This window comes from Erpetoichthys calabaricus, chromosome 4 (genome assembly GCF_900747795.2).
Source record: "Erpetoichthys calabaricus chromosome 4, fErpCal1.3, whole genome shotgun sequence".
Classification (NCBI taxonomy): Eukaryota; Metazoa; Chordata; class Cladistia; order Polypteriformes; family Polypteridae; genus Erpetoichthys; species Erpetoichthys calabaricus.
Genome location: NC_041397.2, coordinates 205,400,068 through 205,419,752, shown reverse-complemented (window position 1 = coordinate 205,419,752; position 19,685 = coordinate 205,400,068). Strand labels below are relative to the sequence as shown.

At 35.9% G+C, this 19,685-nt stretch overlaps 1 protein-coding gene across 2 annotated transcripts in view; it reads right to left on the bottom strand.

The window, feature by feature from the left end:
* The window catches only part of hlcs (holocarboxylase synthetase (biotin-(proprionyl-CoA-carboxylase (ATP-hydrolysing)) ligase)), a 246,349-nt gene extending 228,923 nt beyond the window's left edge, over positions 1 to 17,426 (bottom strand). The window contains exons 1-4 of one of the 2 annotated variants that reach the window (XM_028800229.2): positions 17,092 to 17,426; positions 15,524 to 15,670; positions 3,201 to 3,363; positions 612 to 1,576 (exon numbers count right to left, since the gene is read on the bottom strand). In XM_028800229.2, the coding sequence (XP_028656062.1) occupies positions 612 to 1,576; positions 3,201 to 3,363; positions 15,524 to 15,670; positions 17,092 to 17,313 (1,497 nt within the window). In that variant the 5' untranslated portion in view covers positions 17,314 to 17,426. The remainder of the gene's footprint in view (positions 1 to 611; positions 1,577 to 3,200; positions 3,364 to 15,523; positions 15,671 to 17,091) is intronic. The other variant, XM_051926839.1, reaches the window with a different exon arrangement.
* Between the last annotated feature and the right edge of the window lie 2,259 nt (positions 17,427 to 19,685).

The window sequence follows — 19,685 nt, the reverse complement described above, 5'->3', positions numbered from 1 at the left end:
ATGTTGTGTAAGAATGATGAATATGAATATGTAACAGCTGTTTCTCCACGTTAACAACAAGAAACAGTTTCAAAACCAGGCATTTGTTCATGGCTGATACACCACTATAAGACTGGCCAGTTGAGTATTTTATATTACTTCTGTCTACATTACTCAATTACATTTATTTCACAGTCTCTTGAAACAGCCTATTATCCTGCAATTTCAAATAGATGAATATGTACAAGAAAACCATAATTATCCTCTTTCTGCTTTTGTGTAGTTCTAAATGATCTCCATGATTCACATGGAAACAAAGCATTTGTTCAGTTAATCGACAAAAATAAAAAAAAACTATGTGGCTGCTATGAAGAGAGGTTTGTACTACAGAACATGATATTTATGAATGTAACAGCCTGACATTGCTTTTAATTTGCAGCATGTTTTAAGGTCTTTGCTATAAATATCTAGTGAATGTTGACATTTCAAGAACATCTAAAACCAACTGCCCACTGTTAATCACAAATTGCATTTAGTATGGAAAACAATTTTTCTTAAAAATCGTATTAAATTGTAGTCAGCTTTTTTAAAAGAGTACTACTAAAGCTAAACAAATTGCAAAGTCACTTTACCTGGCACAAGATAGATTCTCCACCTTCACTCCCATAAGGCATGCGAACAATCATCATGTCTTTATCCTTGTTCAACAAATGTCCCCATAATTCAACATCATATAATTTGTCAGCATCGGTCTCCTTTTCAAAGGTTTTTCCACTCGTCAATACATTTAATTCCACATCTGACTCATCAGCTTTGGTATAACACATCTTAGAAATTTTAGAATTTAGGGAGTCTTTAAGATTAATGTGCACTGCACCAAAGCAGAATAATGATGACAGACCTAGTATCTTTCCTCCCTTGGAGAGGTAGGTCAAGAATTTTTTGTGCAGATCCTCAGGAATTGGTTGCTCAGTGGCGAGAACAACAAGCAAAGCATTTTCAATCCATGGATCTTTCAATATTTGTTCTTCTTGCAATTGATATATTATGTAATTGTCCATGCTGATGCACTCACCAATGACATTCTTCACTTGCAGGTATTTTTTTAATGCCTCATTTTTGTGTGAGCCTGTGAATATCAGAATGTTGGGTGGCTTCCCACTAATATTAACTCGCTTGGACTGGACAGTGTAGCTCACTGCTTCAGTGTCAAAACCTGCATAATCATCTGGTAAATCAGGAATGTTCTCTGCAGAAGCAAACTTTACTGACTCAATGGTGCTGTTTTCAAGTTCAAGGCATTCATGGCAGCTGGACAGATGCAGATGATGCCCTTCTGAATGATGGTCCTCTTTGGATTCAAATTCATTTACTTGCAGTTCATTTTGGTCCTTTTCAAAGTGTTCCACAAGCTGAACATTTCTTTGTGGATAAGTACTTTGCTGCTCAGAGCATTCCTCAAGTAATTCTGATGAAATCTGTTTATGCTCTGATGTTTCAATATCAGTTCCCTCCACAGAATTCACATTATTTTTCTTAGCAATTACATGATCATTTTCTTCAAGTTCTGTCAAAGCAGACTGTTCAAGCTGCACAGCTTAAGAAAAAAGACAATTAAAGAAAAATAATAAAAACATGACAAAAAATAAAGAATTTCAATAATAAAACATGTTTAACATATTATGCTTGCATTGTCTGTGGTTTTTTCCCTTCTGGGCAATCTGGTTTTCACCCTCACCATAAATGTATGCATTTTAGGTTACTTCAATTAAGTTTTTCCCCAGTAAAAGTGAGTGTGGGACTTGTGCATGATTTTGCACTGAAATTGACAGGCATCTCATGCAGACTGTCTGCACTGGCACCAGCTAACTGTGAGCTTGAAATGAACAAACAGATTAGAAGATGGATGCATGGAATGACAGAGGGCTGGAAAAAATGACGTTTCATACTTCCATAACTAAAAAGGTACTGTATGATCACATGACCTATGTATAATTCTGGCTACAATCCCTAAATTTCAATGCAATGTAAAGGCATTTGACCCTTCTTGATATCCTCTATTTTTATAAATTTGTCACAATGAGTGGCTTCATTAGATAAAGGGAACCAGAGTAAACATATCAAGTATAACACAATTTCTTTGTTCAGATAGATTTACAGACAGAACTTTGTTTTTAGTTAATATATTTAAGTTGCATTGCCCATGATGAAAAGATAATTCCCCCTTTAGTTACTCAGTAAAACAGCACCTCACAGTAAGCAGATCATACCTACTGTACAAAAAAAAAAATAAAAAAAAATAAAATAAACCACATGGGTGTGGTACTGCGGTGAGGCAAAGATGTTTTGCTACCACAGGACTGGAAGATTTTGCCGTTATTGAAACTTTATAAATAAGGAAAATGTCCAATCAGCTACCTGAAGTCAGTTACCTGAAGGTGAAGCATAATTGGGTTATGGAGCAGGATAATGACTCAAAACAAAAATCTAGGTCTACAACTGAACGACTCAGAAAAAAAAATTAAAGATTTGCAGCAAACCAGTTAAAGTCCTGACTTAAACCCAATAGAAATGCTGCGTGAAACAAGATTTTCATGCTTACAAACCTACAAGTGTGTCTGCCCCAGCCATCCCCTTACCCTAGCACCAAGGAGGACAGTTTGGATTACTGAGGCATTTAGTTAGAAAGCAAAATGAGTCCAAAGTACACTTCCACTAAGGGCTTAAATGTCAATAAGGAAACAACTTACAGAACAGGAGTAAGGACTGATGATAATCAGAGAAAAAGAGAAGAGAAACTCTCACACTTATCGTAGGTGTTGCTGTGAGGATGCCAGTACCGTAGATACACATAGCATCTCAAAATAATTTCTCAGAATCAATGAGTGAGTACAGAAATAGACAAAAGGTAAAAGTTCAGAAAAATCTCTCCAAATCAATAGGCGATGTTTTGCTGATCATGAAAGAGGAAAGAAAAGTTCCAGGCTACCTGGTCTATCTTTTCCTCTTTCTCATTCTCTCTTTCTGTCTCAGGGAAGGTGATATCACACCTGTAATATTACAGTTAAAGTAGTATAATCTACCTGTAGGCACAATCAAGAAGAAATGAATCAGCACATTTCATTCTTCTCCAAGTGAAAGCTTAGTAAAGACATTTTTTTTTTTTCTAAAGAAGAGTAGATAACTTGTTTTGATTTTTAAAACTATCAGATCATACTTACACACTATTTTATCAGGAACCATTCCATCATCCATTTGTAATCTATCTTCCATAAAGGCAGCTCCAAGCTTACTGAAATTATCCACACTTGCCTGTGCAATTAACTTGAATGGATCTCCAGGACTACAAGCTAAAGGTGAACAGTAGTCTGAGAACTTGAGAATCTTAGAAAGAAGAGAAATAAATAAATTATATATACAAATTCAAGGTACAAGTGATACCTTAATTGTCTAAATATTTACATAATAAAAAATAACTAAAAATTAAATACAAATCAACAATAGTCAAAAGAGTGCAATTGCAGTCTGCAATACACTCAATGGCATAATTATTGACACACATATTCCAAGGCATTTGTTTCATATAGCCATTGTGTGTTTCACTCCAACAACTGGCAAATATAAGTAAAACATTAAACTGTTAAACAAAATTTTAAATAAAAAAAAGGAAACAAAAAGTCTGATATAGAAAGTACTTAACTGGAGGCCACTGACTGTCACACAGAGAGAAACAGGTGACTGTATGACCATGGTTGGTCTCAAACTAGGTGCTAGCAGGCCAGCATGTCCTCTATAGAGCTGTTAATAGAATCTGTTATTTATATTTATGCAATTAGGTTAGGTTGACTGTTATCCCAGAGGTACATTTATTTGCAGCAAAAAAGTACAAAAACATAAAACATAATTACACAAATGTAAGAAAATACACAAACACACAACTGAAAACCAGTACTATTGTACATATCCATCCATTATCCAACCCGCTATATCCTAACTACAGGGTCATGGGGGTCCACAGGAGCCAATCCCAGCCAACACAGGGCACCAGCCCACCACAGGACGTATTGTACATATCCACACTCAATATTAGTACAAGAAGAATAATTACCTTCAACAGTACACAAAGTAATAATTCAGAATTAACCATTTAGTAACATTCCTTCCAAAAACATAATTTAAAATGCTTATACCTCTAGCAATACCAGAGATCTTAAATCTGTTGCTGTTTATCCTTAGAAACCTAAATCTGCACAATAATGGCAACAGAGAAAACAGGATTGCTATTGTCTAGCAATAGAATAGATAGAATTCACTTGGTCTTCTTTCTATCCTGTTTGTATTATAGTTCAGTGACATATGTCTGCTGCTAATCAATAATTTTACTACTAATTATAGCAATGTTGTTAAGATGGCTTATGTTGTTAATGCTGAGGTTGCCAAACCAACATATAGAAGCAAATGTGACAACAGATTCAGTCAGTCATTTTCCAACCCGTTATATCCTAACACAGGGTCACGGGGGTCTGCTGGAGCCAATCCCAACCAGCACAGGGCGCAAGGCAGGAACAACTCCTGGGCAGGGCACCAGCCCACTGCAGGGTGTGTGCACACACACACACACCAAGCACACACTAGGGACAATTTAGGATCACCAATGCACCTAATATGCATGTCTTTGGATTGTGGGAGGAAACCGGAGCACCCAGAGGAAACCCACGCTGACATGCAAACTCCACGCAGGGAGGACCCAGGAAGCGAACCCAGGTCTCCATACTGCGAGGCAGCAGCGCTACCACTGTGCCACCGTGCCACATACAACAGATTCGATTAAGGAATAATAAATAAAGTGTCATTATTTTTTGACCACTTTAAAACTATTGAGTTTCCCCAAGAAAGAAAAATCATGTCTGTCCTGTCCAAAAATTTGTTCTGTTTTAAGTTCAAAGTTTAGTCTGCTATCAATGATTGTTCCTACCATGTTTCCCCGAAAAAAAGCCCTACCCAAAAAATAAGCCCTAGTCTAGATCGTCAGCTGAAAAGCAAGGCGCCTAAGGCTGGGTTGAAACTTCACGCAATGCAACATGTGTGCCTGAAACATCCATTAAATTCCAGACACCTTGCCACAATATCTCTGAAAAGGATGTTTAATGATTACATCCATCAATCCAGGGATGCACCCATTCCAGCAAGCATTGGGAGCGAGGCAGAAACAATCCCTGGACGGGGCATCAGCCCATCACAAGGTGAACACAAGCACTCACATACACTAACGTCATTTTAGCATCACCAAATCCCCAAACCTTCATGTCTTTGGATGGAAAACGGAGCACACTGTGGAAACCCACCAGGGAAACATGCAAACTCCATAAGGATGTGACTCCCTGCGAGACGGCAGCACTACCGCTCTGCCACTGTGTCACCCCCACATGTGTAACTATTAAACAGTATTCATTATTTAAACAAAGTTAACGATTTATCTGTAAAATATAACATATATAAGTTTAATGCATTTCATCATGAAAGTGATATCAAGTATAAATCTAAGGATTCTAAATGTGCAGAGAGCTGGAATATCAGAAATGTAATGTGTTCTATGTGGTGATTGCTGCTGTCAGCTCAGGATAAAGCCCCAGAAGCACAGTGTTTAACAGCTGGGTCGGTTTTAAGATGATGTTTACGACGGTCTGCTTTATTGATAAAATTATTGAAAAACTACGAGGTTAAAGTGGACATTTCAAGGTTACAGCCGAAATTTCCACTTTAATCACAAAACAGACAATTTCACCACATCCTTAATTTTTTTCTCTGTTGCTCAAATATGCTACCGTACAATCTGATGCTATTGTTAAGGTAAAAAAAAAAAAAGACGGCACAGAAGATGGTATGTGAGACTTTTAAAATGTATCGTGCCATTACAATCGGGAATATACAACACTTGAATATAAAAGCACCACTAATGCATTTGTATGTCGGCATTTCGCTTCACCACATCAAACCATTCATCAAACATTAAAGCACACACATCGATCCCGTAGGATCCTAAAACCGGCTGGAGTAGCAAGAAATTCAGGCTAGAATTCAAGGTTTGATTGTGGAGAGTTATGACGATATTAGAGAAGAAGATGACATGACTATATTTGGATAAATGTATATTGTTGTACATGAATAAATATAAGACATCCCCTGAAAATAAGCCCTAGTACATCTTTTGGAGTAAAAATTAATATAAGACCCAGTGTTATTTTTGGGGAAACACGGTAGATATTTGTAGTGCTTCACCACCTCCACGGTCTCCCTTTTAATTAATGTTGAGACAGTGTTAGGAGGGGAGCACCCAAGATTTCCAACCATGTCTTTTTTCTTAAAAATATTTACCTCTGACAAGAACAATCACACCATTCTACAAACTCATTAACAACAGGCCCATGGCTGTCTTTCTTATCTTGGAAAAGACCAACAATAAGTGTGTTTACATGTGCCTTAATACCCCAGTTATTCAGAAAAACCTGGTTTCATGTAAACTTTTACTCCAGTTAGAGAAACCAGGTTATTGTCATGAGAAGCCTGGTTAACAGATGTAGAATAACTTGGCTTTGTGGACATGTAAACACTTAATCATGTTACAGTTATGGATTTTGTAATTTCCACACACACTTTTAGCAGTCATGGGTAGGAGCGTTCAAAAGATCCTGAGGCAAATGCTCAGTTGATCGCATTATTCCTTCTTCTGGATGAAATAATATCTCTAAATATTTCAGAAATCACTAAATTTATGTTGATGAACTGAACATACAGTGCTAAGTTCAGCAGCACAATCTCAGAAGCAGTAATGTGTTAAAAGTAATGTGCTTTACATAGTTCGATTACTTTTCAAATAAAAGAGTAACCCAACACAATGTCCATTTTACTGAAGCAAAAATACCTGTGTAATTATTACAGCAGCAGCACTGGGAGTAAGGCAAGAAGCACATGTATTGGGTCATTTGCAGGCTCAATCGCACAGCAAAACAGAAAACAGTTTGCTGGGTGCAATTTGCAGCAGAAACATTAATAAAGTTTCACTTTAGTTTTCATCCATCTATTTGCTATACAGTAGATATGTTGAAACAATGCGATAGGGCTACACAGCTGCCAGTGTTCATACCCCAAATCATCGGGCACTCAGGCCGGAGGTATAAAAAGGAGATGGATGTTATTTACTTCATAGCACATGAAGGACTACATTTATTTAAAAACACAAGAAAATTATCACAGGCTTCATGCTTGTTTTTGGATTCACAGTGGACGATGATGATGTTTAGCTGTTTATTTCACGATCTAATGACGTCAGAGCTTTTTAATAAAGGAGAATTCCAGAAGATTATGCGCACATGTAAACACGGATTTTAAGAAACCAGGTTCCTGCCTTAAGTGTGTTTCCTGCCTTATCCCAGTCGTGTGTGTGCATGCAAATGCACTGAATAACTGAGTCACCTGCAAATTTCAAAACATGTATGTCCTTGTGTGAGCTCCTGCAGTCATTTGTATATAAGATAAACAAAAGAGATGATAAATAGCAACCTTGTTGTGATCCGAAAAATACCAGAAAAGCAGACATTATTGTCACAATCAGTTTTTTCCTACTCTCATTTTGCTACTTGAGTAAGTGTAGATCACCACAAAGTTAAATTGAATAGGGGCGAACAAACCTTATTTAAGTCCTTCTTTTTTATTTCCAACAATTTTTCTATTTAACAATGTCCTTGTTAAGTTACAGTGCCACTTTGTATAGGGAGGCTCTGATTACTTCTGCAGATTTTACAGTGAGTAAGCAACCAGCCATTTTTAATTACAGCCATTATCAGGTAAAGAAAAAATGAGATTTTTAGGTAATACTGCTATTTAAACTAAGGCAGACAGAAGGTTTGAGGTAAGATACAGTAGATATACTCACTAATCATGGCACCAGAAAATGGCAATATATTGTATGTTGATTAACACATGCAATTAAGAATTTCACTGTACTCTGGTATTATGAAAACAATGACCCTATAAACCTATAAACTTTGAGTATGATACTTTATCAAAATAGGCAACTCAGTGACATCATTTAAAATTTGAGTCACGGTCTAGAAAAACATGTGCAATGTTAATTTAATTAGATCATGAGTAGCACAATGAGGAATGTTCTTTGTCAGTAGCTGACTTCTACTCAGAATGGATGAATAGTAACTTTCTCAAATTAAATAAAGAAAAAACCGAAATCTTAGTGATTGGCAATAATGGATACAATGAGGCTATTAGAAATAAACTGGATGCATTAGGATTAAAAGTCAAATCGGAGGTAAAAAGCTTAGGGGTAACCGTTGATTGTAATCTGAATTTTAAATCGCATATTAATAAAATCACTAGGACAGCATTTTTTCACCTAAGGAACATAGCAAAAGTTAGACCTCTTATATCATCGAAAGATGCAGAGAAATTAGTTCATGCGTTTGTCTTTAGTCGGCTAGATTACTGTAATGCACTCCTCTCAGGACTACCCAAAAAAGACATCAATCGTTTGCAGTTAGTGCAGAATGCAGCTGCTAGAATCCTTACCAGGAAAAGAAAATCCGAACACATTTCTCCAGTTTTGATGTCACTACACTGGTTACCTGTGTCATTCAGAATTGACTTTAAAATTCTGCTTATGGTTTATAAAGCTTTAAATAATCTCGCCCCGTCTTATATATCGGAATGTCTGACACCTTATATTCCAAATCGCAACCTCAGATCCTCAACTGAGTGTCTCCTTAGAATTCCAAGAGCAAAACTTAAAAGAAGTGGTGAGGCGGCCTTCTGCTGTTATGCACCTAAAATCTGGAATAGCCTGCCAGTAGGAATTCGCCAGGCTAATACAGTGGAGCACTTTAAAAAACTACTGAAAACACATTACTTTAACATGGCCTTCTCATAACTTCACTGTAATTTAATCCTGACACTCTGTATATCCAATTCATTATAATAACTATTCATTCAAAATTTGTACTAACCCCTACTCTCTCTTCTGTTTTCTTTTCCGGTGTCCTATTGGTGGTGGCTTGTGCCACCACCATCTACCCAAAGCACCATGATGTTCCAACAATGATGGATGGATTAAAAGCCAGAAGTCTGTATAACCATCAGCATCAAGTGACTCCGTGAGAACCCTAACTACAAAGAGGACTATTTCATTTATGTTAGGTAGAATGCCCAAAGGGGACTGGGCGGTCTCGTGGCCTGGAACCCCTACAGATTTTATTTTTTTCTCCAGCCTTCTGGAGTTTTTTTTTGTTTTTTCTGTCCACCCTGGCCATCGGACCTTACTCCTTTCTATGTTAACTAATGTTGTCTTATTTTAATTTCTTATTTGTCTTTTATTCTTCTTTTCTTCATTATGTAAAGCACTTTGAGCTACTTTTTGTATGAAAATGTGCTATATAAATAAATGTTGTTGTTGTTGTTGTACTCATTATCTGAACTTATAATGTTAAGATCCTGCACCTAATGCCGAGTCAGATTATCTAGGGTATTAAAAAAACTGATAAAGCTTCTAGATCCTATCTACTGTATATCTTCATCACATTTATCTGTTTTTAAGATGGCCCAACATTAAAAATAAAAAACAGACTTACAGTTACTGAGAAGATCAGTCAAGACAAAGAGGTCAGCAGAAGATATACATACTATAGGTAATGATTATCTAACTATTCTGTTCCACTAGATTTTTAAAAATATTGCAACAAAAACATTGGTAGTGCAAGTAGTATTTGTAACTGTAATTCACACCATTATTAAAAGACACAGATAACCAAAGTGCAAGAACTCTTAAACTAGTACAGTGGAACCTCGGTTCACGAACGTCTCGGTACACGTACAACTCGGTTTACAACCAAAAAGTTCGCCAAACTTTTGCCTCGGTTCACGACCACACACTCGGTATACGAACAAGCCAGGTTCCCTTTCGGTTTGTACATGTTCAGTCTCTCCCTGTGCATTTCCTGTGCAGCGAGCAAGAGAGAGAGTGAGAGAATGAGAGAGCGCGACACACACACACACACACACACACACACACACACAGGCAGGCAGCGCGAGACAGAGAGAGCCGCGCGCACACACACAGGAGCGCTCTAGAGAGACACACACACACACAGGCGCTCCAGGCTCGCAAAAGAGAGACACACACAGGCGCGGGAGAGAGAGGCGCACACACACAGGAGCATGCTAGAGAGACACACACACAGGCGTTCCAGGCTCGCAAAAGAGAGACGCACGCACGCACAGGTGTGGAAGAGAGAGGCGCGCACACACACAGGCGCTCCAGGCTCGCAAAAGAGAGACGCACGCACACACAAACAGACGCAAGAGACAGCGAGCAAGGGACAAATAAGGTAGAGAAGGCTTGTTTTTGTTTTCAGTTCTATTTACAGTGATCGGTTCGTAGCCTGCATTGTTGCAATGTTACTTTTCTTGGTAGTTTATTAAATTACGTATTTTTCAAATGTTCATTTTTTCCCCTGTGCTTAAAACTCATTAAAAAAAGTGTTTTTAACGAGCAGTTCCTAGCACTATAGCGCAAACTATTGCAGTGTTAGTTTTCTCTGTTGTTCAAGGTTTTCACAGTGTTATTCAATGTTTTTACATTTAGTTTACCATTACGCTGTGCATTCTATGGTATAATTAACTATATTTGTGCTTAAAAACTAAAATATATATATATATATATATATATATACACACATACAGTTCGTACGGTCTGGAACGGATTAATTGTATTTACATACAATCCTATGGGAGAAATTGCTTCGGTTCACGACCAACTCGGTTTACGACCAGAGTTTTAGAACGAATTATGGTCGTGAACCAAGGTTCCACTGTATACAATAGTAAAAAAAAAAATGTAACTTCTGTGAGAAACAACACTCCCATGTCTAGGATTTACTATGTAGCCTGCTTTAAGAAAACAAGAAATTTTGAAAATGTTCATTTAAATTGCATCATGAGAATGCCAGTATGGTATGAGAAGTCACACAACAAAACCATCAACAAAAACAGCCATGTAGCTGGCAAAAACAAAGCAAACACACAAAGGTAATACTGTGTTAAAACTTGGAAAGGGAAGAGTCATGCATCACAGATACCTCTCAATTCTTCAACTGGAAAGTGGCTGAATTAGTTAATTTAAACATATTTTTTAAGATTAGAAGTTAACCTTAATCATAAAAAATAAGAAGAATGAGAAATCAAAACCCATTAATAAAGTATATCACAAAATAAAACCCCCCCTTCCATACATAGGTATTGTTATTGTTAGGTACCTACTAAGATATGGATAAAATAAGAACCACAAAAATAACAAAATGTGAAAATAGAGCTGGGAAAATTCTCGGGTTGTACATAGGGACATTTTTAAGAATTTCATAAATAAGGACGTTAAAGATTAGATGCTGATTTAAGTAGATATGGATATCCATTATTGGTGAGGAGTGTTAATTTTGTAAAATAAGAACCACTATACACACTACTAGATTTTAAAACACTCAGAAGCATCATTTAGGGTTAGGCTTTTTAAACTTGTTCTAAATATATTATACATAAAATTTGCTACTACCTTTTACTAGGCCTATCAATGAAGCACACAGATCACACTATTAAAACCAAGGTTCTCTGCTGGATTTTAGAGATGTCTATGACTTATTTTCAAACCTACTGTAAATGTACTTCTCTGCTACTTGCCAAATTGTACAACATACAGAACCTTATTTTATAACCATGCTATAACCCTTCAACTTCAATAGTTTCTCCAATTTAATAAAAAAAAAAATTTTTACTAATACAGGTTTTACTAATTAATGTGAAAAAGTATATGAGAATGCTGTGTGAATGTTGTATGCCTTGCGGGTATTAATACAAGTAAGGTTATAGGATTTGAAGACTAACAATGAAGCAAAATGTGTTGCTCAATTGTTAAAAAACTTGACAAATACTCTACTGAATAATTATAAAAGCAGGAGATAGAGAACTTTTTTAAAAACCCTCGGGATTAATAAAGTATCTACCTGTCTATCTATCTATCTAAACACTATGAGGTATTATCTATATCATTCCTCAACCATTGGTATAACATATTTTAGTGACATTTGTTTTATATAGGTAAAGTTATGTGCTGAATACATTGCATTTATTGTAGATAAGATACATATAATTTGTTCTGAAAATGCTCATTCAAAGAGAATGGTGTAGAGGCCTCTTCTTGTAGAGGCAAGGTCTTCAGCCCCTAGCACAATGTTATGATGCACCATCACTTTGTTTGACCAGTTTCGTTGACATTCCTTCATCTCTTGAATTTGCTATACATTTAAGAACAACAGTAGACTCCTGCTGCAAAATCAAAGGATCCCACTGACAGACAGACTACTGTAGGACAAAATATCTTGTTACAGTTATGAGCAACGCAAAGTGCAATGTAAATACAGTATGTTAGAACAGCTACAGAAAATGTGGCACAAAAACTAGCAATCTGTGGGTTCACTATACAAACAAAACATTTCGGAATAATCTGTTCAAAAGTTTTGTCAAAACCAGAAACTTATAGTAGGTTTTATTTATCTTTATTGAACCTGACATACTAGGGTGTTGTACCGTGTTAGCCATTATGAATGTAGAGAAAAGTCAAGCAAAATGACACCTTTTATTGGCTAACTAAAAAGATTACAATATGCAAGCTTTCGAGGCAACTCAGGCCCCTTCTTCAGGCAAGATGTAATGAACCTGACATTAAATATTGCTGAAGATAAAATAATTTTATTTAAACTCAGTTCATCAATACTTCTGTTCCATAGACTAGATATGGCTATGAGGAAATCCAATTTTGTACATTGCAATAATGTTTGAAAATTAGCAGCTTGCAGCTGCTGTTCTTATGTCTGAATTAACTTATTCAAAATTATAAACTTTGCTAGCCACTTTTTGATTTGGACTTCTGTTCCTTTTTTTTTTTTTTTTTGGTCTTTTCTCTTTATAACATTGTGCAATTGGTGGAGCGGTCGCAGTAAGGAGACCTAGATTCATGTCTCAGGATCTCCCCGCATGAAGTTTGTATGTTCTCCCCATGTCCACATGGTATCCACTAGGTGATCCTGTTTCCTCCCACAGTCCAAAGACTTGCAGGTTAGGTGGACTGGAAATACTTAATTGACCCCAGTATGTGGTTGGGGTGTGTATGTGTGTGTTTGTGTGTTCTCCCTGCAATGGACTAGTGTTTGTTCCTGCCTTGCACCTTGTGCTGGCTGGGATAGGCTCCTGCACCCAGTGCAACACTGTTCAAGACTTAGTGGGTTAGAAAATGACTGACTGACTGAGTGCAATTCATCACAACACAACTGAAGAAAGCAGTTAAATTTCAATTTTACAATATCCATCAGTTGAACATACTAATTAAACATCTCTTTACTTTTTAGTTTCATCATAGTTTGTTATAAAATGATGCTTAGTTTCAAACAGAGGCAAAAAGCAACCAGATTATCATACCTAAGTCTATAAACAAAAATTTGTAATGTTACAAATTTAACATTACACAATAATCCAGTTTTCATTTACATATATCAAACTATACTCAATAATAAAACGATAATCTAACCAAAGTGCTGTGTTTTTTCAATTTTAGATTTTACAGATTATATTTGTTTCTTAATATGACATAATAATGACATACATCAGCCTGTATAATAAAAAAACAAAGAATACACCTATAAGAAAAAAATGAAAATTAAGCAAAATTCAGGTGTCAAAAAAGACGATAAACAAGAGAGTTATATATATATTATATATAAAAACTACCAGAGATAACAATACAGATTACAAACACTACGGAAGTCAAGCAAAGTAGCAAAATATCTAGATGTATACCAATTAATGTTTTGTTGTTTAGCTACAGTAAAGTGACCACCCCAAATCAGTACGGCACAAAACACTAAGTCAGTAGCACAAATACTAGCAGACAAATTTTATATAGAGAAAATACTTTGTCAAATATTTACTTGTTCGCAACAACATATCTTCTTTACTTTGTAAAGTAAGTAAAAAGCACACATTTTCAAAAAGCTTTCCTACAATGTCTAAATGATTGTAGTCTCTAATATAATATGTGTCTTGTCACTACATCACATCCTAGGCAGTCTAAAAAGCTTTTTGTTTTCATTTGCTTTGTATGGTCAGTGATAAACTTAACATGAGACTACCAAGCATAAGCAATTTGCTTTTAAACAATCACATAACTGAAAAGCATCCCATTGCAACTCTAAAGAAAACTTAAAACACGATTACCAGGAAAAGGAAGTATGCAGTTACATACTCAAATAATTTATCACGTCTAGTTTCTAACTTAAAATGACAGTTCCGCAAATAGGTGCATCCTCCGTAGCCAAGAATGTAATTGCTATAAAGACAAACAAAGGGTTAGGTAATCCAACCAAAGTTGGGAAAACTTGCTCAACTAACTCTTAAGTAACTGAAGGACAGGTAAACACTACAATGGTTGCTTTTTTTTAGCATAAGGAGAGATTGTTGTAAGGTTTGCAAAGTTGTCCAACAAGATGAATGACAAAGACATGGCTGACAAGAAATTTAAAACAACTTTACATTTATGGGTAAAAGGGAAAGGAGGCTGTACTGTTGGTAGTTATTAAGGGTTTCAGCAACTATTATGCACAGCAACTAAAACATTGTCACCAATTACGCAAATTTTAGATTTCAAATATTTGATATATAAAATTACTTATACTCTATTGCCTATAAGGTCAATTAATTTTTTTTTACTAAACTATACTCAGAGTAGTGTGGAAATAAATCTCTAAAAGCTACCTTACCATTTTACATCATTGTTGGTTTATTATAAAATTGTAAATGTATTACTTCAAAATAAACAAATTATGAGGGAAATGCACTGCTCAGCACTTCTTCATACCTTGACCACACAAAATGCTTTCAGGATTAAAAACTAAAGGCAGTGAGGGTTGGCATATAGTAAAATTGCCACTAAAAGCAATGAGCACAACGGAAGAAAGAAAAACTGTAGCAACGCAGCATTTAGGCTCTACTTGTCACAACAGAAAATGTGCTGCAGTTTTACAATGAAAATATAATACTTCAACTCACCAAGTAGGTCTGTGCAGGTATACAAAATATAGGATAGCATTTACACTGAAGGCCTAGTTAGCTAAAATGCACTAAGTTACATACAGTACAATTTTGATGTTTCGGGTGAATGATTTACTGACAAAAGCACTAGTTTTTATATCCCAATGTAAAGGGCAAACAAAGACAAAATATATTTGAATACTTTATTATAAATTAGTTTCTCAAATCTCTGTATTTTATGATGCAGCTGAAATCTAACAGCAAAACTTTAGGAAATAATGCTACAAAATTCTTTTAATTCCTCAAAGAGTGCTATTTAGCCTAACAGTTCCACACAGCATAAAAAAAAAGCTTTCCAAATGTTCATTGTCTGGTAATTAAAAATTTAAAAAAGTTAAAAACTTACTTTCCTGGATGGTACAGTATGTGCGTTCAATTCATACCCTGATGTGGCTTCAACGACAAATGTTACTTGTTCTGTTCTTGGTCCAGAATTGAAGTATATCAAAGACGACCTAGGTAGCAGAGTCCAGTTTCTCAGATCATAACACAGCTGCAATAATAACACATAACATTTTACTTTCACCAGACATTTAAATTTAATCACTTTAATGTAAAAAAAAGAAAAAAAATACAAAATGTATGATATAGCAAGCAAATTTCTTTTTCACGCTAATCTACGAAGTAATTGAAATAAAGAAAGCCCTCAAGGAAAAATATTCTTTAAGGTGTATACTTTTTATATATATAAAATGTTAAATTTACTTTTTTGGCTCATGCCTTTATCCAAGACGACTTACAACATTTTGGATACAATTGACTTGGTTTAATTCATAACTCTTTAATTCGAACAGTTCTTTTTAACATTTCAGTTACTGGCATAAAAATACAATAAATGCTAAACAACTGTTACTTTCATTCACCATACACACAAAATGCTAAGGCTATTTATGTAACTCTTTAGTAAGACTAACAAAAAGACAAAAAAAAATGGTTCAAAACAGTAGTTAACGAAACGTTTTAGCTTCCTGTTTAACAATCAAATTAAGTAAAGTTACTATTTTAATAACATTACTAATACATTCTAATAATAAATGATTCCAATAACAGTGGCGCAAGCATTAACTTTGTAATTAACTTAATGCCGATCTAGATCTAGAAGAAAATTAAAAATAAGTGTAAATACTACAATTCACCTGTGAGCAAAACAGTTACCAATCTAATAATAACAGCAGCACATTTGTGCACGAATATTCGTTTTAATACACTGCCAAGTATTTACAATGCCTGTGCCAGGCCTAAAAACACAAAACACAATGTTGTACAATAACGTAAGGTGTCACTTAATAAGCTACTGTAACATATACTTGAGGGTGAGGACCTGCACAAATTTAAATATTTTTACTAGTGATGACCTGGATATCACCCACTCCAAAGATTAATGATAATACTTACAAAAGTTAAAAATTATTACATACATTTTACAAACAGGCGAACACAAGAGATTATTTTTTATTATAATAGTTCCCAATTTTGGGTCTGATTTAAAAAGCGTAGACATTTTTAAAGGTTTTTCACTTGACTAAAGAAAACGTTTAATATAAAATTTATATTAAAATCATCATGTTTAAGAAAATGTGCTTGCAAAATTGTGTACTGTACACATTACCGAAAATTAGTGTGAAAGAGATCTCTGTAACATACAGTTCGATCGTAAATTTACACTGAAAATTTAAAGAAAACTGAAAAAGCACACGGAATTCCGAACTTTTAGCCATGATACATCAAGGTATCAGACACACAATTCCATGTCATTCAACATTTCTGTCAAACGAATGCACTTGTGCTTTTTTTGCATTTTGCAAATAATATGAAAGATATCGTTCAGCCCGTAGTAAGGCCCAGTGCATAATTATCTAAAGCAACGACTAACGAAAAGTTAATTAAGACTGAAAAGGTGAAATGAAAAAGCACCTGAGAGCTGGTAACAAAAAACCCCTTGGTACCCAGCTTTAGGCACACGGCGCCTTCATGCGGACTGAAACTTTGCTGTGTCTGCAACGTCTTAGGCTTCACGATGCTGCAGAAAATAAAACTGTTGCTCCTGAAGAACTTGTGAACGGTACTCTTGATCACTAATGTGTAACATCGCTGAAAACGCACCCACAGGTACACGTAGCATAAAGTTATCAGCATTATTTGTCACATTGAAAGGGATGTGTAAACAAGTACGCAACGCCACCTGGCTCAACGCTGCATCTCTCAAAAATTTCAATAATTTTTTTCTTGTCGCTCTTCCTGGTTGGTGCCCTTTTAGTTCCGCCCCTTAACATCAAACGATGTGCTGATTGGTTAAGCGTTAGAAGGCGCGTTGGAGGCGTTCACAGGCAACGCAAGAGAGGGATAGGTTGAAAACTGCGCCGACTTCTTAGTGCTGGAAAAGTGGAAGACAGCACAGTAGCACGTTTAAAATATTTATGTTGGTTGCAGCAAATGGGAAATTTATTAAAAGACTTTCCAGTTCACCAAATTCAAATTATTTGGTTTAGTTCAACGAAAAGGTTAAGATGATTTAGTCAAACATCCAGTAACAACGAAGTAACTCTAACCTAATTTGCGAACTGTGAGTTTTGCTAAAAATCTACTTGCTGGTAAATTGAGTCAGTTCAAATAACGTGGTCTCTGCTACAAGAACATGTCTCATCTCCTGCTCGTGATTCGTTCGGCATAATCCTAAACGCTTCATTATTGCACACTTGAAAATCATCGCACTGAGATTTATTTTTGCAATACATTTTTTTTGGTATTGCTGCCTACCAGTATTGCAAAAGTTTCTGGAGGAGGGGCCAAATCGCACACAGCCCCCTTGAACGACCTCCCTCAAGGGAAGGATGGTCATAACAATAGTCCTTTCGAAACACAAAAAGCACATGTTGACAGGATCTCATTCCCTTTCAGGTACATCTCTGCAAGGTGAAAATGTTAGTTCAGGATGAGATAGGCGGAGGATTAAGGCAGTATAAAGAGATCACGAAGATAGGGTCAAATATTATAAAATTAATTTGTTTATAAATCCATGGAACATTCAGGATATAAAATTTTATAAAATGATTAAATAATTCAAATGAAAGTGTAGCAGCATTTTTGCTCAGTATGAATGAGTTTAAAGGATTGAGCTGCCAGGCAAGAGAAAAAGAGGAAGGCCTAAGAAGAGGCCTATGGATGTGGTGAGAGAGGACATGCAGGTGATGGGTGTAACAGAACAAGATACAGAGGACAGAAGGATATGGAAGAAGATGATCCGCTGTGGCAACAACTAACAGAAACAGACAAAAGGAGAAGAAGAATGAATGAGTTTAAATAATGTATTTACAGACTGAACTGAATCTTTACATCTGTAAATGGATTTACAGTGTTGTGACAAACCAGAAACAAGATGTTTGGGTGGGCTCCCACTTCTCAGACTGTCTCCGTATTAGTAAATATGCCCCTTGGGGCTGTGTACTCCGTCCCCCACCATTTTATTTTCTGTACACCAATGACGGTAGGTCCACTGATCTTTAAGTTCACTGATGACACCACCATTATGGGACTAATTACTAATGGTCACGAAACAGCTTACAGAAAGGAGGTGTCTCTTGTCTTGTGTCTTGGCGTACTTCCCATAATCCAGTCCTCAATACCACCAGGACAGTGGAAATGGTCACTGACTTTCACAAACAGCAGTTATAGCCTCTCCCACTAGAAATTAATGATTCTACAGTCAATTTGGTGGAATCCTTCAAATATTTGGGCACAGCTCTCACAAACAAGCTGGGACATTAACACCACTTCCACTACTAAGAAGGCTCGGCAGCGTTTGTACTTTTTACACCAACTAAAGAAATTAAATATTTCCCAGCCAATCCTAGTACAATTTTACAAAGCCATAATTGAAAGTGCATTCACATTCTCCATTGGTGTCTGGTTTGGTTCAGCAATGACACACTCCAAAAATAAATTACAACGTGTTGTGAGATCTTCTGAGAAAATATTTGGCTGTGCTATTCCATCTGTGGCAGACCTGTATACCCTTGTCACTAACCATGTAAAATGGATCACTGCAGACTCATCTCATCTCATCTCAATTTGTTCCAAAAACTCCCCTATGGAAAATGCTTCAGGTCAATTTAATCAAGAATAACTAGACACTTAAGCAGTTTCTTTTCAGTCTTCTTTGCATACACGTGTTCTGTCATATACTGTAATAAAGTGTGTGTATGCACAGTAAATGTATTTATGTGCATGTGGATACACACTACACACTCACATCTTCACTTGCACATCATCATTTGCACACCTCCTTTTTAATTACACTATTCTGCCACTTTATATTAACTTTTTTCATTTTTAACTTGTGCTATTTGTTAGTTGTATGTGACGTTGTGTTATGTTATAAACAGCTAGAAAATCTACCAAGTCAAATTCCTGTACATAAAGTACTGGTAAATAAAAGTGATTTTGATTCTAAACACAGTAAAATACTGTCATGCATGTTGCAAAACATAGGAGATTCTGAATGAAGCAAA